The 24635-nt window shown below is 38.9% G+C and overlaps 1 protein-coding gene across 1 annotated transcript in view; it reads right to left on the bottom strand.

Moving 5' to 3' along the window:
* The window catches only part of MAB21L3 (mab-21 like 3), a 79123-nt gene that overhangs the window by 43053 nt on the left and 11435 nt on the right, over positions 1-24635 (bottom strand). Inside the window, exons 2-3 of the mRNA XM_044675531.1 lie at positions 20751-20785; positions 11447-11542 (exon numbers count right to left, since the gene is read on the bottom strand). Of these exons, the coding sequence (XP_044531466.1) occupies positions 11447-11542; positions 20751-20785 (131 nt within the window). The remainder of the gene's footprint in view (positions 1-11446; positions 11543-20750; positions 20786-24635) is intronic.

Genomic DNA, 24635 nt, shown 5'->3' with positions numbered 1-24635 from the left:
TCTACTAGCACTTTTAGTATCCATTGAGAAGACAGATGGTAAGAATAGTCTGACGGCCTGGAGAAACTTGAGTGGGGGAGGAGAAACCAGAGACTGGGGAGGGGGAGGTACTGGGGATTGAGGGAACCAAAGGACACCAAGAGAACAAAGACCTAGGGGCAGATAGAAAAAGATGAAAGATGGAAATGATTTAGTAAAAAATAACAGATTACTAGCTTTTAAAAGCATAAAGTAGTAAGAGGTAAGTTTGAAAAGATAAGTAGATAGATCTGAATTTGGGCCTGTCTTCCAGCAAGAACACCAGTTGATGGGGCAGCTGGGTAGCTCAGTGGATTGAGAGTCAGGCCTAGAGATGGGAGGTCCTAGGTTCAAATCTGGCCTCAGACACTTCCCAGCTGTGTGACCCTGGGCAGGTCACTTGACCCCCATTGCCCACCCTTACCAATCTTCTACCTATAAGCCAATACACAGAAGTTAAGGGTTTAAAAAAAAAAAAAAAGAACACCAGTTGAAACCACCAAAGATATGAGATGCTCCCTTTGGCCATTTCCCATGGACCAGTGGTTTCAAAAGTTCCTCTTCTGGGGCAGCTGGGTGGCTCAGTGGTTTGAGAGCCAAGTCTAGAAATGGGAGGTCCTAGGTTCAAATCTGACAGCAGATAATTCCTAGCTGTGTGACCCTGGGCAAGTCACTTAATCTCCATTGCCTATCCCTTACCACTCTTCTGCTTTGAAACTAATATACAGAATAGATTCTAAGACAGAAGGTAAAGGGTTAAAAAAAGTTCCTTTCCTCCTCTGGCAAATGTTTTTTTCTGGCCTAGTGTGAGGAGATAACAGAACACTTTCTACACCAACTCTTTTATTTTACAGAAGAAAGAAGCAGAGTCAAAGTGAGGCAAAATTACTTTTCTGAATGTCGTATAAAGAATCATGGAACAGAAACTGGAACTCTTGTCTGTTGACTCTCAGGCTCCTTCCTTTAAGCAGAATCACAGAAAATTAAGAGTTAAGAAACCTCAGAGGCAAAGTACGTCTTAATGGACCATTTTTTTCAACGGGTTTAGATGGCTTACTCCATGGAGGCAGCAGTGGGTTAGAGGAGAGACATTGCTCCACTGGGAATGCAGAAACAAACCCCAGAAATCCTGGGCTGCATATGGAAAGACCAAAGGATGCCATTAATATATGGGAGAAACACACCCCATGTTTGTAGCAGGGTCTCACCCCCAAGAACAAGAGACTCAAATTCCATTCAAGCCAGAAGTAAGAAAAAAATTGTATTTGAAGAAGTTGTTTATGGTGGTATAACTGCCTAATAACAGGTGGAATCTTTGGGAGCTAATCAGGTAGCCTTCAGCTGATGGAAAAGCCCAGGGGCTAGTCCAGTGGCCTCTTTGGAGTTAATACTATGGTGTAGCAGCTCCACTGTACAGTGGCCACTTCCATTGGAGAGTGCTGCTTCCACACCCTATGGATCATGGTTGGCATATTTACTGGGGTCCGGTAGCTTGGCACCTCCCATTCCAAACTCAGGTGGAGGTATGTTTCGGGGTTTGTTGCCATAGGAAATAAGGAACATTTGCAAGATTGGGGGATTCTTCTGGAATGCCATGTTCCCCCGTTGTCCACCTTGTCATCATTTGTCAAGGCAGGAAAGGAAAGGTCTCGCTGGTAATTATTTCTAAGAACAATATGAGTAATTCTTGAAACAGATTAGGCACAAAGCTGATGCCCAGTGGAGAATATTACAGATCCAGGATAGGGTGGAAAATTGAACAATCTACAGTTCATGCTTGACTAATGCTGAAACTACAGGTTTTGCAGTTGATGTTTAACCAGTACTAACTAGTGAGAAATGCAAGATTTCAGAGTATGAGGGTCCTATTTCTATTACTATCCCTTTACTGCCCACTGTCAGCCCACATCATCAGAAACTGTTTGCATAATCCTTTTTTAGTTGTTAGTTTTTTTTTTAACCCTTATCTTCTGCCTTAGAATCAACACTAAATATTGGTTCCAAGGCAGAAGAGTGATAAGGGTAGGCAATGGGGTTAAGTGACTTGCCCAGGGTCACACAGTTAGGAAGTATCTGAGGCTACATTTGAACCCAGGACCTCCCATCTGCAGGCCTGGCTCTCTATCCTCTGAGCTACCTGGCCACCCTTTTAGCTTTTAAAGTCCTTTGTGCTCCTGTCCCTTCCTTCTTTTACAGCAGTTTTATACCATAGTTGATGTCTTCTAAGAGATTATCTCCAGTTTCTCTTGTATGCATTTTGTGGTACATAGTTTGCATTTTGTATCCTCTATTAGACTAAAAGTTCTTGGAGAATAGGAGCTAGTTTTGGTTTTATTTTGGTTTGGTCTTTCTTTATATGCCCAGAAGGTGGCAGGTGGCAGGCATTTAACAAATAATTAAGCAATTAATATAGGTTCTTGTAGAGTAGACTGATCTCCTACTGAACCCTACCACAGCCCCTCTTTATCAGCACCACTTTCTTGGTCCTTTAAATTTCACTGCCCAGGGATGAATCACCATCCTTGGTTTGGATCCACTCATAAGTCTAGTCTAACTTGTACTTAAAGAAGAGCCTTTTCTGTGACAGGTCCAGCTGATCACTCAACAAGCATTTATTAAAGGCTTAGGAGGCATCAACAGTTGCATACGTCATTAGAGTTACAAAATTAAAAAAAATGAAGCAATTTTTGCCTTCTTACCTTTCAGGAAAGGGCACAAAATAGGCAAATATGTACAATTTATTTGATAGATAAATATACACCAATTTATATACAGAATGCATACATATACTATGTATAATATATACATATGTAATATGTATTATATATAAATTTGTATAGGTTTATCTATTAAATAAATTTATGCATGTACACATATATATGCATACAATACACACTGTGTGTGTGTGTGTGTGTGTGTGTGTGTGTGTGTGTGTGTGTACAAAGCAGGGTCAGCTGGGGGAGTAGTAGATAGAATTCTGGGCCAGGAGTCGGAAAGACCGAGTACAAATCCAGCCTCAGACACTTACTATTTGTGTGGCCCTGGGCAAATCACTTGATCTTGTTTGCCTCAGTTTCCTCATATGTAAAAATGAGCTGGAGAAGGAAATGGCAAACCACTCCAGTCTCTTCTGCCAAGGAAGCTCCAAATGGGATCAAGAAGAGTTTGACTCAACTGAAGACTAAACAGCAACAAACAAAGCAGATTCAACCTAAGCTTATGGAGGTAGTCAAACAGGAAGAGAGAGGGGAAAGGAAGGGAAGATGAGGAAAGGCCTCCAGCAGAGGGTAGAACTTAAGGAGAATTTTGAAGGAAACCAGGGATTCCATCAGGTGGAGATAAGAAAGGAATGAGGAACAACCAAAGCAAAGGAGATGAGAGATGGGGACTGTGATAAATGTGAGGAATAGCCAGAAAGCCAGGGTGCCTGAACCAGAGGATGTGGGGGAAAGTACTAGATAATACAACTAGAGATGTAGGATGGAGCTGGGATAAGAAGGGTTTTAAATGCCAAATAGCCAATAGACATTGTCTAAGCACCTAACCTCTGGTGTTAAAAAGAAAGACAAAAGGCCATTCAGACTTTACTTTATGACCTTTAATGAGAGAGAGCTCACTCCTTTTGGAAGCAATCTTCTAATTGTGTTGTTCAGTAGGTTCAGTCATGGCTCACTCTTTATGACCCCATTTGCAACTTTCTTGGCAAAGATACTAGAGTGGTTTGCCATTTCCTTCTCCAATTCATTTTACAGATGAGGAAACTGAGGCAAAAAGGATGAAATGACTTGCCAAAGGTCACACAGTTAACAAGTGTCTACAGCCATATTTGAACTCAAGAAGTTGAGTCTTCCTGACTCCAGACCCAGCACTCCATCTACTGTGCCACCTAGCTGCTGTATTAAATATATATGCAGGATATTGATACATTGATATGACATAGATACATGTGTGTATATACATGTCTATATAAGTATATGTGTATCTATATATTTATATAGAATACACCTACATGCATATATACAAATGTGTATATATGGGACATTGTAGCAATACATATATGACATGTACATGTGTACATATATACAGGTATATGCGTATCTACATATTTATTTGAATGTATAAATACACATATACATGGGAAGTTATATTGATGCATATATAGATACATGACTGCATATACATGCGTATCCCTATATTTCTACATATATAACACATCTGCATGCACAAATATATGTAGATGGGAAATTATATAACTGCATAGATTTCTATTGACAAATATTGATATATATACATGTGTGTAGGTATATATGTATCTATATTTTTATATATAACTTATTAACATGCACATATAAATCTATACATACACATATGAGACTATATGCATGCATGTATATATATATGTTTGTGTATATACTGTTACATAAGTATAAATGCATCCACAACACATCTATATATAAATATGCACATATATACATAGGGAACTACACACATACATATAGGTGCCTATGTGTATGCGTGCACATGTACACATACATACAAACATGCTCATCTATAGGTATGTATGTATCTATATATTAGTACATATACAACACACCTATATGTGTATGTATACCTATATACACATACACTCAGGGAAATGCACATATACTCATGTTTATCTCTGTATACATGTATGTCCATATGCACATACATGGTGGTTTATACATACATATATATGGGGATGTGTAGCATGTATTTAATTTCCCTTTCAGGAAAGGGAAATGTCCAGATCCCTCCATGTCTAAATGTGGGTCCCTTTGTACTCTCTTGGACTTTGGTTCTCTGACTCCAAATGTATTATCATGCTTTGGCTAAGTTTCTTCATTTCTGTTTTACAGTTCTGGTCTTATATTTTGCCCATTTGGTCCAATGCTCCTAATTTTGGAGGGGTTTGGATTTCAGGGGGGTCCCTTGAAACTTTCACATCCTGTGAGTTTATACTCACTCTTATGTCAAATTTGGGGTATGTTAAAGTCATTTCCATTTCAGGGTTGAAGGAGACAGACAACAGTTAAGCAAAGTGTGGTGAGGGAGGTGAGAATGTGTGTGTGTGTTGGGGAGGGGGGGATGACCATAGTTACTCATGGGGGAAGATTAGTTCTGAGGAAGTCAGCCCAGATAGAGCTTTGTCCAAACAAGAAATGCTTCCACAGGTGGAAACCTGCTCAGAATTGGTCCCCATAACCTCAGTCTTGTCTTGCAAAACAGGAAGACGTTATGTGTTCTCTTCCCTTAAGCCACATCAGCAGATCTACCCTATAATAAGGTAGACCAAAAAAAAAAAAAATGTCTAACCAGAAAAGGAATCTAGATTGAAATGATTTCAAATCTGTCTTGGACTCTGGAGCTCTGGCCAAACCAGAGGACCTCTGGGGAGATGATGCCTCCCATTCTGTGCTCAGTAAGTCCATTACTAAAGAAGACTTGCTTCTTGTTACCTAGCGGCACGGATTCTATGGAGATGACCAAAGAAATCAAACTAAAAACACGTCTTTAGAGAGGAAGAGAGAAAGGTAGGAGAGAGGCCTAAATATCCTGTAGATTCAGAGAACACAACTATAAAGGATTTTGAAGGACACATTTGGCCATTTCCATATTTTATATGTAAATATTTATATAACAAAATCATAACAAAATGAGTTTTGAAAGATTTCATATGATAATTCGTATTTTATAAGTACATACATTTTTTTTTTCTATGAAAGAAACTTCAACCCTTCTGAGTGTTTCCAAAATTGCAAACTTGGGTAGTCTTTTCCTCAGACAAATGACAGCAGAACTAAATCTATGATTGAGCACCTAAGCTCAGGTGTTAAAAAAAAAAAAGGCAAAAAAAAGAAAAATCACTTCTTCCCTCAAGGAACTCACAGTTTAATGTTACAGAGGTACAAGTGACCATTCGGTTTTATAGGTCCTTTGGTACATATATTATACGATAATAGACTTACAATCTATATCTATTATGTGCACTCTTAAGGAAGGAGAGCAGGGGAAAAAGATATCTGGACATAGCTAATATGATCATTTGTTTCTCTTAAATAAGCATATTTGTTATGATTTATTACATATGTATAACAAATCATATGTTATGTTATTGTTATATATTATACATACAAATTTAAAATTCTATATTCAAAAAATAAATGGGTCTGAATATTTGGAAAATCTTGGATTGTTAAAATAGTAATATGTAATATAATTATATAATTATAATATAAAATAGAAATTGTCAGATAGAACCTTTAAAAATTTATTTTCCCCCTAACTCAAAACTTTTCCAAGTTGGTAGGACCCAACAGACTTTGGGATCCATTGGCATAGAATCTCCAGGCACTCTCACGTCATTCCCCAGATACGTGGTTTTAAGAGAACTGTACATGAGGAGGTTTTACACAAGTAGAGGAATATCTGACCTAAGAGAATCATAAGTGCATAATAACACATTCATATTTTTACCAAAACAATATTAGTAATAATAGCCCACATTTATAAAGTCCTTTAAGGTTTGGAAAGCCCCTTATATAAATGATCTTTGATCCTCATAACAACAGCTCATCCGGATTTAACAGATGAGGAAATGTGGCTCAGAGAGTTAAGGGACTTTCCCTTGGTTACACGTCCATCTATTTTGTGTTTGAAATGGGATTCAAAACGAAGTCTTTCTGACTCCAAATCCAATACCCTACATACTACCCTTTGCTCTCAGTAACCACAGAGCATGTTAATGCAAAACAGAAATCTTAGGGGTTATCTAGTTGTTTCTTTTTTTTTTTCTCCCAGATGAAGAAATGGACTAAAAGAAGCTTTTGTTCTAGATATAAATATTTGAATTAAAATTGATCAGAGGAGGGCAAGTAGGTGGCTCAGTGGGTAGAGAGCCAGGCCTGGAGAAAGAAGGTCCTGGGTTCAAATTTGACTTCAGATACTTCCTAGCTTCCCATTGCCTAGCCCTTACCACTCTTCTGCCTTGGAACCAATGCACAGTATTGATTCTAAAACAGAAGGTACGGTGTGTCTGTTTTTTTTTTTTTTAAATTGATCAGAGATCATATGAAAATAATAAAGTCAACACCAAACAAAGGCATCACCTGGGGCCCCAAATTTTGGTGGGCTCTGGTATGGGCATTATACCCCCATAAACTCAGGAAAACTATGATCAAGGGAAATTCCTTTGCTCCCTTAGGTCCTCAGCTCCCAATCCAAAACATCTGACCTCAAGGATTATCCACTTTTGATTTGAGATGGACAAAGAGACACACCTCATTCATCAATCCTACAAATCAGAAGGGACCCCCTGCCTTTGGGCACAAACTTCCCCTACTCCTTGCTTCAGTGCTTACCACTCTAGAGTCAAATCTTCACTGTTGTAAAGAGTATAAAAACCCCAGAATTGATGTCCTCTGGGGGACAGCTTTTCCATCCAAGCTGTTCCACTTAGGAGGCAGACTTCCACCTATCCTGCCTTCCTGGCCAGATTCAATATTACCTTCTAAATTAATGAATTTCCTTTTTTATTTTTAAGCTAAGTGCAAAAGGTATCCTCCCTGAACCCCAAGGGTTCACCTCTGCACCCCACAACAGGCTCCACCTTTCTCTAGGGAGACATGGTATTGTCACAGGAGTTTATCCATATTTCCATTGTTATCTGTCCTCTTCTCTTCTCCCAACTCCTATTCTTTTTCTCTCAAGACAAATGTTCAATGATTACATTGAGTATTATTATTATTTTTTAAACCCTTAACTTCTGTGTATTGGCTCCTAGGTAGAAGAGTGGTAAGGGTGGGCAATGGGGGTCAAGTGACTTGCCCAGGGTCACACAGCTGGGAAGTGTCTGAGGCCGGATTTGAACCTAGGACCTCCTGTCTCTAGGCCTGACTCTCAATCCACTGAGCTACCCAGCTGCCCCCCCATTCTGAGTATTATTGTCTTAGTTGGCATTGTCCTAAATTCCCCAGAGAACTAAAAATAATATAGATAGTATAATTCTTGCTCTCTAGGAATATTATAATCTAAAGGAGGAAATCAGATAGTCTGATAGCTTGTGACAGATAAAGACTAGATGGTAAATTCCTTGAAGATAGGAACCATGTCTTATGTGATGTTATCCGTATTTCCATCTTTACCTGACCTCTTTTTCCATCTTTTTCTCTTTATCTCTAAAGACAAATGTTCAATGACTACTTAACTGAGGATAATTTTCCTTACTTACATTGTCCCAAGTCCAGTAGAAAGCTAAAAATGATCTAGAAGATATAATTCTTATTCTCCTCCAGGAATATTATAATCTAAAGGAGAAGATAAGATAATTTGATAGCTAGTGGCAGATAAAGGTTAGATTATAAATTCCCAGAAGACAAGAACCAAGTCTTTTTCAATAAGCATTCCTGAAAGGCTGGCTAAAGAGGTATAAATTTTCACATCTATTTATTTATTAAATATATTGTTATTTTAATTTATAAATTATATAGTTATTTATTAAATAACACTTTATGAATAGCGACACATACAGCCATGAATAGAAGTGGAAAAAGGCGCCTTGGATTCATTGGAAGATAATGGAAAACCTACACAAGTAGGGGATGGACATATTTAGAGCAGTTGATGGAAATTCATTCTAACCTTGGAAGTCTTCTTTTTTTTAAACCCTTACCTTCTGTTTTTGAATCAAAACTGTGTATTGATTGCAAGGCAGAAGAACAGTAAGGGCTAGGCAATGGGGGTTAAGTGACTTGTCTAGGATCACACAGCTGGGAAGTGTCTGATGCCATATTTGAACCCAGGACCTCCCATCTCAAGGCCTGGCTTTCTATCCACTGAGCCACCTAGTTGTGCTCCCCTTGGAAATCTTCATGGAGCAAATGAGCATAGTTTTGAAGGAGGGGAGTTAAGCAAAAGATAAAAGGGTGTTTTTTAACATGGTACAAAATTAAAGGAAAGATAGCGGCTCAATAATTATTTTCCCCAGTGAATATATGAAAGAATAAATGTAAACAAATCTGTCAAGCTGAAGAAGCTCTTCTAGTTATGAAATCAATGGAGATTTTTTTCCAAGTTTGGGTAGGTCAAATGCCTCCATATCACAGGAGAGCCTTCAGGGGAGTTTAGTTTTAGCTGTGGGCAATGCAGACATTTCAAAAGATTAACCTTTAAGTTCATTACCAGTATTCACTCTGCTGAGCTACTTAGAATCAGGATAGAAAGAATAATAGAAATCATTTTATCTAGAATTTCAAAAATAATTCAGGTTTGAATCTTGAACCAAGAAAACTCAGCTATATGGATTTCCCTCGAAAATGTAGGTGTAAAAAAGACTATTTACTTGATTTGGTCTTGATTGATTTTTCTGGGCTAGAAGTAAAGATACAATGTATTTTGTTTTTTAATCCTTACTTTCTGTCTTAGAATCTATACCAAGTATCAGTTCCAAGGCAGAAGAGCAGGAAGAACAAGACAATTGGGTTTAAGTGACTTGCCCAAGGTCACACAGCTAGGAAGTGTCTGAGGTCACATTTGATCCTAAGACCTCCCATCTCTAGGTCTGGCTCCCTATCCACGGAGCCATCCAACTGCCCCCAAGGTAAGAACATCCACAAAGTAACTACAAGTGAGCTCTGCACCTCTATAGAAAAATAGACAAATGTTCTGTGAATTCTAAATTAACTTCTTAATTCTTAGCATTGCCCTAAATCCCACAGAGTCTCAAAAAGGTACAGTTCTGATTGTACCTGTAATGAACAGCCACCTCACTCATTTTTCTTCTTATTCTGTCAGGAAATCTCAGGTCGCAAAATATAAAAATAATCTTAATTCACGAGGATGAATTTGTTTTTTTCCAGGATACATGAAAGTCCACAAAAAGTCTTAAAAGCACTCAAGTTGGTTTTTGTTTTGAACAGACCTTGTTCTCTTTCCTTCTGAACAAAGAAAGCCAAGGACTATTTTTCCTGAGACTTGGGTTAATCATCTGTTGATTGAGGAGTTTGTACTAGCTCAGTAGAACTCTAACTAGGTTACAATGGTTACCCCTTGGCCAGAGGGAACTGAATTTATCAGGATGACACAAACAGTCTTTACAATTCGTTGACAACAAGAAACAAAAGAACTTATCACATGGTTTACTAAGATGATTAGTTAAATAAGGACCCTCCCAGGACCAGGAGGGAACCCCTTCTTCCTCCATAAAGGAGGGCAATTCCTCCCGGTCTAGGAACTGAGCTGCTGTACTTTAAGGTAGTGGTGTTCTTCCTCTCTTCCTCTCTTCCTTTCTTCCTCTCTGTCCCAGCCGCCCCCTCCAAGGAGGGCACTTGTGGCTACTTGCTCTGCGTGTATTTCTAGTATTCTTATACTGGGAGCACCACAATTGTCTTGTCACTGCTCTCCCCTGAGGCTCCTTTCAATGAGCTCTCTGCTCCTTCTCCAGGGCATTTAGCAAACAGGGCCAAATGAAGCTGTCCCTGGATAGGACACTCTGTACTAGGCACTCCGTAAAGACAGGCAAGGTGCAAAAGAAGTGGTTTCTGCTTCCAGGAGAGCTCACAAGTCTAAGTCAGAGAGACAAACCTGACTTGAGAAATGCCAGAATAATTACAAAGCAGCCCCTCAGAGAGTCCTGAGGGACTGGGTGAAACAGGAAAAACAAATGAGCCGGGACCAGGACCTTCAGGAAAGGAAGCTGAAAAAGGGAGAAGTACTGGGATGTCTCCAGGGTTGTTTTCCATATGCGCCCGAGGGAGGAAGAGACAGAGAGGTAGACAGAAAGAGAAAGATAGTAGAGGGGGGAAAGGAGGAAAGGAAGGAAGGAGAGAGAGAGAGAGAGAGAGAGAATGAGGGAGGGGGAGGGAGAGAAAGAGAGGGAGGAAGAGAGGTATATAGACATACATATATATAATATATGCTATATGTATGCAGTATGTGTATTTATACGTATCTATATATCTACATTTCGTTTGTACAGTGTTTTGCATGTTATTTTCTTGGATAGAATGTGATGAAGTCGCAGACCACTGTCTTTTTTCCCCCTCTTTGTATCCTCAGTGCTTAGCACAGTGTCTGGCACACTATAAATGCTTGTTGGGGCAACTGGGTGGCTCTTGGATTGAGAGCCAGGTCTGGACACTAGAGGTCCTGGATTCAAATTTGACCTCACACACTTCTCTTCCTAGCAACCTTGGGCAAACAAGTCACTTAACCCCAAATGCCTAGCCCTTGCTGTTCTTCTGTCTTAGATTTGATACTAAAGCAGAAGGTATTTTTTTTTTTAAGTAAATGCTTGTTGATGACCTTTAAGTCCGAAGGATCTCCATGAGAAATCTCTACACAGTAAGTAAACAGAGATGGTGGGAGAACAGTGAGAAGACAACAGAGAGGAGACAGAAGTATTTGCCCTTACCTTATTCTGAAGATAAAAGCTCAGGGCTTCTTGTGTTAATTCCATGGCTTCTTTTTTGGTAGCAACATAATCCTTAGGTTCTTGTGCTGATTCTAACTGCTCACAAAAATGCTGGTACACTGTTTGTCTCCAGGCTGCTGTCCACTATACACATGTTGCCCCTCCCAGTTTTTCAGAGAGTAAAACAAAAGAGCAGTCCCAAACACACTGGGAGCTTTTCCTTCCAGGCTCTTAGCTCCAATCATCTTTTGTAAGTCATAAGAACATAGCTGTCATTTTTGAAAAGAAAAATTACTTTGGGTGAAGGGAAGAAACTGAATTTGTCACTCATGTAAGTCTAGAATAATTTTCTAGATCATCGCTGAGGTGTTTCTAATCTTCTAAAACATATTTCCTGCTGAAATATTTGAAACTTTTAAGAAGACAAAGATGTCTTCTAGCCAACCATCCTTCCAAAACCTCTCCCAAGCTAACCTCTCCCCAAACTCATTCTTTACATTAGGTTTTGCTGAGACTAGGAACAACCCCCTTTCTTCCTAGGCTTATATCTCCTCTGCTCCCTCTCTTGTTGACAGTAAATAGCCCTGCCTGCCCATCTAGAACACAAAACAGTTTGATTTACTTTCTTTATAATAAGCAGATAAGAAACTGAGAGATAATCAATCTGGCACCAAGTTTCCAGGGGAACTGGTGTGCTCTGCTCTTGACTTTTAGAATAGGATGTCAGTGTTCTCTGTCTGTCTGTCTCTGTCTATTTCTGTCTGCTTCTGTCTCTCTCTTTCTGCCTTTCTGTTTCTATTTCTCTGCTTCTGTCTCTCTGCTTCTGTCTGTTTCTGCCTCTGTCTCTTATCTCTCTGCCTCTGCTTCTCTGTCTCTCTCTCTGTTTCTGTCTCTCTGTTTCTGTCTCTCTGTCTCTATCTCTCTGCTCCTGTCACTCTATTTCCGTCTCTGTCTCTATCTCTTTGTCTCTGCCTCTGTCTTGGTTTCCGCATTTCTGTCTCTCTCTGCTTCTGTCACTCTGTTACTGCCTGTCTCTGCCTCTCTATGTCTATCTCTCTGTCTCTCTGCTTCTGTCTCTCCTTTCTGTTGCCCTATTTCTGTTTCTCTGTCTCTGTCTCTCTCCTACCCACCTCTCTTTCTCATACTTGCACACACGGAATGACAGAACAGAAATCTTTCGCCTGTTCACCTGCTTTCCTTTAAACCTAACTTCCTCTTCCCACTTGAAGGCCCTGTGTAGCTGGTCATAAAAATAAAGTCACTATAAACAGGCCTGTAATAAGTGGAGAAAATACTACCGTCTGGTTTCATCAGCAAGAGTCATGTTTGAGAAGAGTATGGGCAGCAGATACCCAGCCAGGCTGGCTCAGGCTGGTTTTACCGAAGGGAAAAAAAAATTTCACAATGACCCAGTCTCCCAGAAACCAGCAGACATTGCCTAGTAGTACCCTATCAGCCAATCTGTCAAATTATAATATGGGTGCAATCCCAGCATGCTTCTGTCAAGTATGCCAAAGGCAGGGAGTGTTTCAAGAAAATAACAACAATAAAACTAAAAAAAGTTAAGCCTGTTCTTCTCCCTCTAATTTCTACCTACCAGATTCAGTAAGCACAACACCGTTCTTATTCAGAGAAGTCTAGGTTTGAGCTTTTCTATGGGAACTTCTGCCTGTCTCTCCTGTCTTAACAAGATATGATCCTGATGACTCCACCTATTCCTGATTTCGTATTCAGTGTCTCTCTGTATTCAGGCCATTCTCTGCTTTCTTTCTTTCTTTAACTCTTACCTTCTGCCCTAGAATCAATACTAAGTATCCAAGGCAGAAGATCAGTAAAGGGTAGGCAATGACTTGCTCAGGGTCACACAACTAGGAAGTATCTGAGGTCAGATAAGAACCCAGAACTTCCTGTCTCCAGGCAAGGTTCTAGTTGCCCCACCTGTTGGACCCAGTTCCTCCTATCCAAAGAAAGCATAATGGAAAAATCAGTGGTAGCTAAGAAATATAAGCTCATCACCTCCTTCCCTCACAAAGAATGTAAGTGTCTAATTTGTCTCTGAAACCCTCTAAATTTCTTGGTTCTTATTTGATATAGTATGTCATGTTACAGAAGGGTTGGAAGAAGAAATGAAGGAAAAAAAAAGTTCCATTTCATTGAGTACAGATGAGATTTGCTGGAGATAAGCATTAAAAATCCTGAGAGTTAAATATGTCAAAAGGGTGGGGATGTTGAGGGCGGTTGACTCACAGTGACTGAGTTGGGAGTTATCCAAGGCTTCAGCCAAGAACATAGTGCCTAGTTTGGGGAAATAGATCTTTAAAGAGAAAGGAACTGAAATATGTTGTCTAGACTTAAGAAAGTGATGGAAAAAATATTAGTAATACAGATTAAGCTTAAAAGTGGGTCATGGATATATTTTCTTTTCCAGCCTCTAACCTAGACTATTACCCTTATTAATGCCCTTCAGTAATAAACCAAATCACTGTCGGTATACCTACTATATGCAAAGCACTGTTGTATCACTAATGCCTGGGATATACACAAGTGTAGGTGTATATATGCTCTAGAGCTGTGGTTGTATTGGTATGAGGAGCCTTTTTTTAAAAACCCTTACCTTGCACCTTAGAACCAATATTGTATATTGCAGAAGAGTAGTAAGGGCTAGGTAATGGGGGTTAAGTGACTTGCCCAGGGTCACACAAGAAGGAAGTGTCTGAGGCTAAATTTCAACCTAGGACTGGCTCTCAATCTACTGATTCACCTAGCTGCTCCGGATATGAGGTATTCTTGATGATGAAATTCCTCTACCAATGTAAGCTGGGTAACTTCTTCAATTTATAAGATGAAAAATTGAAAACTGAAAGGGACTTTAGTGGCCACCAAATCTCAACTCTCTATTTTACAGACAAGGAAACTGAGATACAAAACTGTGTTGAAAATTATTGTATATGGCAATAATGGAATACTATTGAACCATAAGAAATGATGAACAGGATGAATTCAGAAAAACCAAAAAGACATCTGAACTGATAAAAAGTGAAATGAGAAGAGCCATAAGAAAACTGTATATAGTAACAGAAATATTGTATAATGTTCAGCTGAGAAGGACTAAACTATTATCAGTAAAGCAAGGTCCCAATAAAACAAATGAACTAGTTAAAAATTGTATAAATTGTAAAAAAACAAAGATCCAAAATAACCTCAAGGGACTCACAAATTTAAAAAATCCTATATACATTCAAAGAAAGAATTTTGGAAGCTGATTGTATATCAAAGTAGGTCACCTATTTTATTTCCTTCATGAGTTTTTAAAATTATATATGTGACATATGTCTTCTGTCACAGCATGGGAATATGAAAATATGTATTGCATGACAGTACTGATAAAACTTATATCAGACTATTTAATGTGTTAGGGATGAGGAGAAGGGGAAAGTAGGGAGAAAAACTGAATAGTGAAATGTCAAGAAAGCAACTGTCAAAATTTGTTTCTACTTGTAATTGAAAATAACTAAATTAATAAATAATTTTTAAAAATCTTCTGTTGACTGGGACCACTACAGTTTGTGTTCATCTCAAATGGGTCTCCACTGTGTAAGACTTAAATTTTAATGGTTTGACTAAAATATATGAAGATTATAAATAATAATGGTGGTTGCTGATTCAAAGTAATATTGCTCAAAGTCGAAATGACTTTAATGGCTTTTAATGCTTGGAGGTATCACTCTTTGCAGATGATAAGATGGTCTACTTAAAAAATCCTAGAGAATCAACTAAGAAGCTTGTAGAAATAATCAACAACTTTAGCAAAGTTGCAGGATACAAAATAAATGCACATAAATCATCAGCATTTCTATATATTTCCAACACATCACAGTAGCAAGAGGTAGAAAAAGAATGACCATTTAAAATCTCACTAGAAAATATAAAATACTTAGGAATCTATCTACCAAAACAAACACAGGAATTATATGAACACAACTACAAAACACTTTCCAAACAATTGGAAAAACATTGATTGCTCATGGGTAGGATGAGCTAACATAATAAAAATGACCATTCTACCCAAATTAATTTACCTATTTAGCGCCAAACCTATCAAACTACCAAAAAACTTTTTTACTGAATTAGAAAAAAAAAACTATAACAAAGTTCATTTGGAAGAACAAAAGATCAAGAATATCAAGGGAAATAATGACAAAAAAAACATGAAAGAAGGTGGCCTAGCAGTACTAGATATTAAACTATACTATAAAGCAGCAGCCATCAAAATGATATGGTACTAGCTAAGAGACAGAAGGGAGGATCAGTGGAATAGACTTGGGGTAAGTGATGTCAGCAAGACAGTGTATGATAAACCCAAAGAGCCCAACTTTTGGGTCAAAAATCCACTATTTGACAAAAACTGTTGGGAAAATTAGAAAACAATATGGGAGAGATTAGGTTTAGACCAACATCTCACACCCTACACCAAGATAAATTCCGAATGGGTGAATGACTTAAATATAAAGAAGGAAACTATAAGAAAATTAGGTGAACATAGAATACTTAAGTTATTGTTAACCAAAGTGCTAACTCAAAATAGACAAAGGGAATAAAGGAATCCCTTTCACAAGAGTAAACACAGAGAAAACAAATAATTCCCTTTTACAACTGGGGCAAGGTAGTTCTCTATTCTATTCTCTCACACTCTCTCACTCACAATAGCACTTTCTATAGCTTTCCTTTCACTTTCCTTTTCAGCTGAGGACCTTGCCTCATGTTTCACTGAAAATGTGAGAGGTCCCTCTTTCCCTTTTCTCCTCCTCATCTCATCACCCAGAAGACTTCTACCAGTATCTCCTCCTTTATCTGTCTCACAGGAAGAGGTGGCTAGTGATGTGTTGGCAAATGTATAACAAAGAACTTTCTAAAAAAGAAAATGTACTCATGACCCACTTTTATATTTAATCTGTATTATTAATATTTTCTCCATTACTTTATTAAGTCAAGACAATCAATAAAATAACCAATCGGTCCCTGATTTGTAGTATTTGGTGGTTCCCAAGGTATAAATGCTTCTGCTGAAAGTTTAACAGTAGATGATCTGAGATGACCCCCTGAAAGTTGTCTTTCTCCTTTTCAAGGCAAACCCTTCACATGCTCAGGTGATTGATTCCATTCTATTCCATTTTCTGCAGATTGTCTCCTCTATTATTATAACTCTAATCTTCAATGGCTCCATCTCTCTTGGCTGCTTTCTTACCAACCTACCTACAAACTTAACCTTGTCTCCACCCTGCTAAAAAATACCTCATTTGATGTCTCCATTACCACTAACTGTCCTCCTATATCGCTCCTCCTTTTTGTGGCTAGATTCCTTGAGAAAGCTCTTTATAATCAGTGCCTCTAATTACGGGGGATGAGACTTCAGAGTTTTAACTACTCCCCAAAATACATGAGTTCTATTTTAAATTCACAGAAAGATTAACTCTGCTAGGGTTCTCCTGATCAAAATCAGCCATAGAGAATGCCATGGAAACCTACCAGCTCCCATTATACTAAGCCCCCGTCATAGTTGTCCATTCTCTGCATCTCTCTCTTCCTGAACCTCAGTCCTATTCTAATTAATCCTATTCCTCCCCAGGTCCAGTCTTACTTCTTTTATTATAGATTTAGAATTAGTAGAGATCTTAAAAACTATTTAGCTCAACCCCTCATTTTACAGGTGGGGATACTAAGACCCAGAGGGTTTAAGTAAATTGCTCAAGGTTTCATCAGTAGCAAGGGACAGGAAGATTTGAAGTCAGATCTTTTGATTCTGAGGCCAAGTTCCTTTTCCAGTATCATGCTATCTCTAACTGATTCTGGGTACTTTCTGGGATCCCTACTTTCTTATCATTGAAGTCTATAGCCTTGAGCTTTTCAACCAACACTTCTTTCACTTTTTATCACTCCTCTGAGGAACTGATCTCTCTTGTAAACTTCTCAGCTGGGGGTTGGTCCTTCTAGCCCAACTCTATGGGCCAGAAGACATGGGTCTATATTCCTTGTTCCTCATGGCCATTTTTATTATTCTACCCTCCACTTTAGTGATTAAATAATCTTTCATTTTGGTGGTTAATGCAATTCACCCTCACCTCTACCTCTATTGTTTTCATCTACTGATTTCCAGATTGCTCTTCCAACTTGAATTTCTTGGCCTCTGGTCTTCTCCAACCTTTTCTCTTCTAGGAACTTAGTCTCATGTTGGTTATCATGACTCTTTAATAATCTTGTCTCTTTTTGGCACTCTAGATCTGTAGCAATATGAACATTTCAGTTTTGGATCTTCCATTGTCCACCCCAAACTCAAATGTCCAGAACTGAGCTCCTCCTTCCAACTTCCCCATTTCTGTCTATGATGCTATATTCTAGTTTCCTGTCTTTCCTAGCACTGGGGTTATTTGTGGTCCTTCTTCTCTTCCATCTCTCATATCCAAGCTCTCACCAAACCATGACAATAATAATAACTAGCATTTATGTAGTACTTTAAGCCTTGCAAAACACTTTACAAATATTATATTTTCCCTATTTTTCAGATGAGGCAACAGTGGAAGACAGAATGACCTTTGATTTGCCAGGGATCACATAGCTAGTATCTAAACAGTGGTTCCCAAACTTTTTTGGCCTACCATCCCCTCTCCAGAAGAAATATTACTTAGCACCCCCCCCATCATGTACTATCACCACCCCCTTACAGTTATTCACCACCCCCAAATGCACCTATAGCCATCACCCCCCCCTCCTCCGGAATGCTGCAGCACCCACCAGGGGGCAGTGCCACCCACTTTGGGAATCACTGGAAGCAATATTCTTCCTAAATCTAGACTCATTGTTCCTTCTGTCCACTGAATCATTTAGCTGCTCTATTGACAATCTCTCTTGAACATCTCTTAATCTGCCTACTTTATCCTATTCCAAGAGTCACACTCTTGGTCTAGGCTTCTTGTTGTTAGCCACCTAGAGTAATATAAATTGTGTTCGAAAAATCCTCTGGTTTGGGGGACGCTAATCTTTGAAATTATGCAGGGTAAATCTGTTCTAAAGTTGACCCTTTTCTTCTGCTTGGTATTTCTTTTCTGAAGGGTTTTAGAACCCTCTAAGTTAGAAAATTCCATGCTCCATGCAATCTTGGTCACTGGTTCCTCTATGCCTATAACATTAGAAACAGAAAACTGATCAGATTGTCTGAGTGAAATTTTGTCCCTCTGTTTGAAATTCCAGAGATTCCTAACCTGTTTTAGCACTATCCTAGTGGCTGTGTTGACAAAATATTTGGGGCAGTATTTGGAACATCTTTGTTCAAACGGCAGAAATATTGGCTTCCAGCTCCAGTGGGGTAGGTATAAGAGATAGTGTGCTGCCCCAATTTTGACAGTGTCAGCTAGTTTGAAACTGGTAACCATAGTCTTAGTTTGGAGGGTTGGCTCCTGATTGGGTGGAACACATGGGAGACAGCTTGTCTTCCACATTATGAGAAGTGACTATCTAACATGACCAAGACTCTTTTTATCCCTCTCCAATGGTCTAAAGACTCTGGTATCCAACAATTAGGACCACTGTGGTTGTATCTTTACATTGCTATATTTGATTCTACCCTCCCACTCTTTAAGCTTTTTGTTAGTGTGAATCAAAACATACTTATTTAAGACATGCCACCATTTTGGCATTATTTGGCTGGTCAGGAAGGAAGGAAGAAAAGAAAGTAAGCAAAAAAAAAAAAAATCAAAGAAAGAGCCTGACCACAAGGAGCTTACACTCTAATGGAAGAAGATAACACTTGGGTAATGTCTTTAAGCCATTCACATTGACAGTGTAGTCTTTTAAATCTCTCCTCTCACCTTTTTCTAATCTGTCCTTTCATACTTCTTCCAGAATATTCTTCCTTTCACAATGGCAAAGTTGGGCCTCTACCCTTGGTTTCTTGACTCCCTGTCCAGGTTTCTTTCCAATGAATCTCACTGATAGAAAAGTGTTTTCTGCATAAATGACTCCCCTAGTTGTTACTATCTTGTCTTCTATAAGAAATTTCAGAGTTGAGGCCTAGACCACCTATTTTCTAGTGGAGGTAGCCTTTTTGTATTTTCCCCTTTCCTGTTACCTGGATAAGTTAAACCAGGGGGGAGAAATGAATTGGGTCCATAGCCTTCCTGACAATTCAAGAGCTCCAATTGACCTCATTTGTGTCTAACTGTAACTGTTCAGTCAGTGAAGGCAAGAGAGATAAGATTGAAGTGAATTGGAGGAGGGTGAGTGGGTATTTAAGTTTTCCTTTTAGGTGGAGAGATTTGGAAAGTGGATTAATATGCAAGATTCTAGTGTTTGTCATGCCTAGAAGCTACTCTTTGTCTGCAGTATGAGATTGTCTGGATAGGTGGGGGAAAAAAAAAGAAAAAACAACTTAAATACTTTTTGGGGGACTTAAAACACAATACCAAAAGTCCACAACAAATATCTGATTGAGATCTCCCTGTCTCTCTCTGTCCCTCTTTCTTTGTGGGACAGAATTGAGTGTACTATTCTCAGAATGAGCATTCAGCTTACAAAAGCAAGTTTGTTCCTTTTTGTTGGTTGATGACTAGGACAGGCTTGGGAAGGAGACTGATGAAGGACAGAAGGGGCAATGAACAGTTCAGTTGCTTCCCTAGCTTCACCTGAGTTGGGTTGCAAACACAGGTGTTTTGATTTGTAGGTCAAAGCCTGGGGGGTGGGTGGGTTGGGGTAGGGCTGACAGGGGATAGCAGATGAGTCTTGTGTATATTGCCTATTTGCTGCCTAGTCAGTCAGCACTTACTTAGCCCATTATTGGAGTGCTCTCTTTCATGAAGGGGGAATAAACACCTGCCTCTTTTTACTCATACCTTCTGACTTTGATTTTGTTTATTTGAGTAAATTGGGCACTGGTGCTCATTTCTGAGTGAGGCACTTGTCATCAATTTTTCCCCTCACAATCTCTCTCTCTCTCTCTCTCTCTCTCTCTCTCTCTCTCTCTCTCTCTCTCTCTCTCTCTTCCCCTCCCTCCCCTTCCTTCCATAAATAATTTTTTTGCAGTGACAATAATCAGAGTACATTGAGAAGAGGAGTCATCTTTTAGCATGAGCCATCTGTGGAGGAAGCAAACAGATTGTCCCTTCGAAGAGATCTCAGAGTCTGTATTGAATCATGGGTGCTCCAAATAGTGAATGAACAAGGGACTTGCCCAGATTCCAGGTTTCCAAGAAGACTTGGTTGCTCTAAGAGGACCTGATTTTCTTTGTATCCATTTCCTGCCTAGAAACATTACCCACAGCATCCTCCGAAAATCAATAGGAACACTTGCTGCAAGAAATCAATTAGGTCAGGAAAAACAATCTAATGGCAGACCACTGAATAGTATCATGCTTCTAAGGCTCATTATGAAATTTTCTTCATTATAAAAAAGTGGGTGCATCTGTGTGTACATATATTCATATACATTGTATATATGTATATACTTTATACATATGTCTATAAAATTATAATATGTAGGTACATTGTATATATAGGTATACAGACATACACATATATGCATATATTACACAAAAGAAGCTAAGATACAGATTGCATAATGAAGTCAGAGTCAAAGGGAGAGAAATTGTTTCAAAAGTATTTGAGTAACTTTTAGCTACATCATTTCAAGGACAGACTTAACACACTCAAAAGGCATAGCAAGTTAAGCTCTCAGATTCCTTAGGTAACAAAACTCTAGACGGTATTTAAAAAACAGCTCATATTAACAGGTAGTATATTTACATATTATATTATTATATATAATGTTAAATATGACATATATAACGTTATATATAATATATTATCATAATTGATGTCTGTTGAATTGAAATCAATCAGAAATCTTGGAATTAGAAATAACTTTTGAAGTTTGTAAGAAACAGGTATTTAAAGAGGGAAGAGACTAAAGAGTTTACCTAGCCCAGGGAGGGAGAAGAAAATAAACATTCATTAAGTGACCGCTATGCCTCAGGCATTAAGCTAAGTAGTTTAACATATTATCTTATATTATCTTCTCCTAACAACTCAGGAAGGTAGGTGCTATAATTATCCCCATTTTACAAATAAGGAAACTGAAGCAAACAGAGGTTAGGTGACTTGCCCAGGGTCATACAGCTAGTATTGAAGTAGTCTGAATAAGTGAAGTAGATTAGAGAATAAAGTAGTTAAAGCAGAAAAAGGGACTTGAGGACAAACAAATAGATCAGGATGAAATGTAAGGTAACACATAGCTAACTATGGATAAACGATTAAGTACATGTGAGAGTAAATAACCCCTGAGTGACCAGAGTGCTATCCACTTATCACTGACCATACACACCTGTATTTGTGTTAAGGCTTGCTTGCCCTGGTCATTCTGCCCTGGTCACTAAGGCTATATATCACTCATGGTATGACATGAAGCAATATATCATTTTCTACAGTGTATAAATTTGTTTAACCTCTTACATGGGTGTAACCCCATAAAAACTGTCTGTAACTTCATTTTGGAGCAGCTTCCACTAGGGAAGTCTGTCCCAGCTGGTAGATTCTTTATTAATCAATAAATAACAGTTCCAATAATTGAATTTCTGGGTGTCTGGGCCTGCTTTATGAAGTGCCCTACTTCAGTATGTGTTCTAATTAGGATTTGAACTTGGGTCTTCCTGGTTCTAGACTCATCATTCTATGCACTACACACCTAGATTCCTCATCATTTTGTAGATTAGCACCCCAATGCCCAGAGAACAGAAATAACACTTAAAGTTAAGCAGAACTACCTGCTCAAAAGTATAAAAACCACAATTCAAACCCAGAAATCACTCTCAATCCTGTGCTCCTTCCACTGTAGTATTCTATTGCCCCTAAATAATATAGTTTGACCTCTCATCTAATGAGGAAACCCTCTCCACCATATCCTAGGCAAATAATCACCCAGCTTCCATTTGCAAGTTTCAAAAAAGGGAGCTCACAACCCACAAAGAAGCCATTCCATTGTTGGAAAACAGATTTATAAAATGTCAGAATTGGAAGGGACTCTGAGACAATCCAATTCAACTTATATCTGAATAAGAATGCCTTCTAACAAGGATTTAAGTGGTCTTCCAGCATATAAGGGGAACATGGGTTTCCCTGGAAATTCCCTCTATTTCCCCTTGGAATAGCTGGGGTTGCAAGGAAGTTTTCCTTGGGCTAAATTACCCAGGCCACCTCCAGCCTGTTCTTAGTTTAGCCCTCCAAGGACAAAAAAAAAACAAACAAAAAAAACAATTCTATTCCAACTTTCATGTGGTAATGTTATAAATATCTCTAATAGCAGCAATGGTTCCCCTGCCCCTTGGCCCGGTGTGGATGAGAAATTAGTGTGTTATTCTCAAGTTATTTAAAATTGTTAATATCTAAAGATTGGTGTCCATTCCTTCCCCCCAACTTTCTTACCAAAGTTTTGTAGCTTTGTACCATGCTGGAGTTCCTGGCTGACGGTCTTAGATCCTGAAGGTCTCAAGACTAAAATTTAAGTACCAGTCTTGAGTTCTCTTCTAAAGAAGACTCTCCTATTGTATCTTTGTTTTTTTTTGGATTATTGAAGCTTCTAACAGGAAGTCAAATGCCATGGCTTGAAGGTACTCTCCTCAGCCCCTCCTAGATAATCCTGTCCTGAACCCCTCCCCTCTTTGTATCTGTCTCCAAAATTTAAAATATTGATTTGTTTGGATGTATCCATTTGTTAGGTTATTCTTAGACCTTAATTGGTTTGAATGTGTTCATTGTCTATGTAAAACTATTCCACATTGTCTCCAACTGTTGTAAACCCTGATAATCCCTTCTAGGAGACTTGATTACATCAGACTCCTATAAAAAGGGGATTTTTCTGTGAATTATTGGGCATACTTCTTGGGTCACAACTAGAGGCAGTTCCCCACATTTTCTCTAATCCCTTGGGGCATCTGTCTTGGATCTTCAATGCCTCTCCCCGCCCCCACCATCTCTGTCTCTGTCTCTCTCTCTCTCTCTCTCTCTCTCTCTCTCTCTCTCTCTCTCTCTCTCATATTTTAGACGATTGACATCCACAGCCATATATTTTTTACTAAGTGGTAAAAGAGGGTAAACTTTGAAATTTCCAAGGCTCCCTCAATTCCCACTCCATACATCCACTTTACACATGGGTCCCCTGAAAGCTCTCCCAAGTCTGAGGCATGTTGTAGTCAGCTTCTTCCAGGTTCTTTGCTGATTGATTTCTTTAAAAAAAAAAAAATAGCGTAAAGCAAAATACTTAGGTGATTTCAGTCATTTTATATCCAAATTTTTGTGGCCCCATTTGGAGTTTTCTTGGCAAAGATCCTGGAGTAGTTTGCCATTTCCTTCCCCAGCTCATTTGACAGATGAGGAAACTGAGGTGAACAGGGTTAAGTGACTTATGCAGAGTCACACAGCTAGGAAGCACCTGATTCAAATTTGAATTCAGATCTACCTGACTCCAGGCCTAAAACTCTATCCACTGTTATAATAAAAGAGGACCCCCTCCCTGATACTCCTAGCTATTAGATGTAGATGTAGATGGAGTATAGAGAGAAGGTAGGATGACACCTCTCTCTCCTATAACAGTTGCCCAGGCAGGATCCTTTAAGTCAATGGATATTATCCCTTCAGGACCTACCTGGGGTTAATTGATATTATTTATTGGGCTCTTCAGCTTGTTAACCTTGATAATTTGACTCCGGGGCTCCCTTCCCAAATAAACTTTGAATAATCAATTCAGGAAGGTACTTTAAACTTCGAATATATTTGGCAAAGAAGGATAATGGTATGGGATAGAGGTATTAGAGACCCTAAATGATAGTAATGAATCTCTAAACTGCAGGCAAATGAAGGAATCAAGATGATAGCTTCTCTCTGGTACAGCCTGGCCAGGGCCACACCAGAGCAGGCAAACTGCTGTATAATCTTTCAGCTTCTTCTTCAGTAGATGTTAAGCCTAATCAGTTTGAGATATCCACCCTTTTCCCACCCTCTTCTTCTTCTCCTGCCCACTTCTCGGATCCCTCCTGGGCCCTGGGAAACCTAGATGACTAAGATGATTGACTTCCTAATATCTAGGGGCAGTAGAATCAGAGATGGTGGTCTGATACAGGTTGATGATGATACAGGAAACACAGGAGGA

The sequence above is a fragment of the Gracilinanus agilis genome, chromosome 4 (assembly GCF_016433145.1).
Source record: "Gracilinanus agilis isolate LMUSP501 chromosome 4, AgileGrace, whole genome shotgun sequence".
Lineage (NCBI taxonomy): Eukaryota > Metazoa > Chordata > Mammalia > Didelphimorphia > Didelphidae > Gracilinanus > Gracilinanus agilis.
This window is presented reverse-complemented; position numbering and strand designations above follow the sequence as displayed.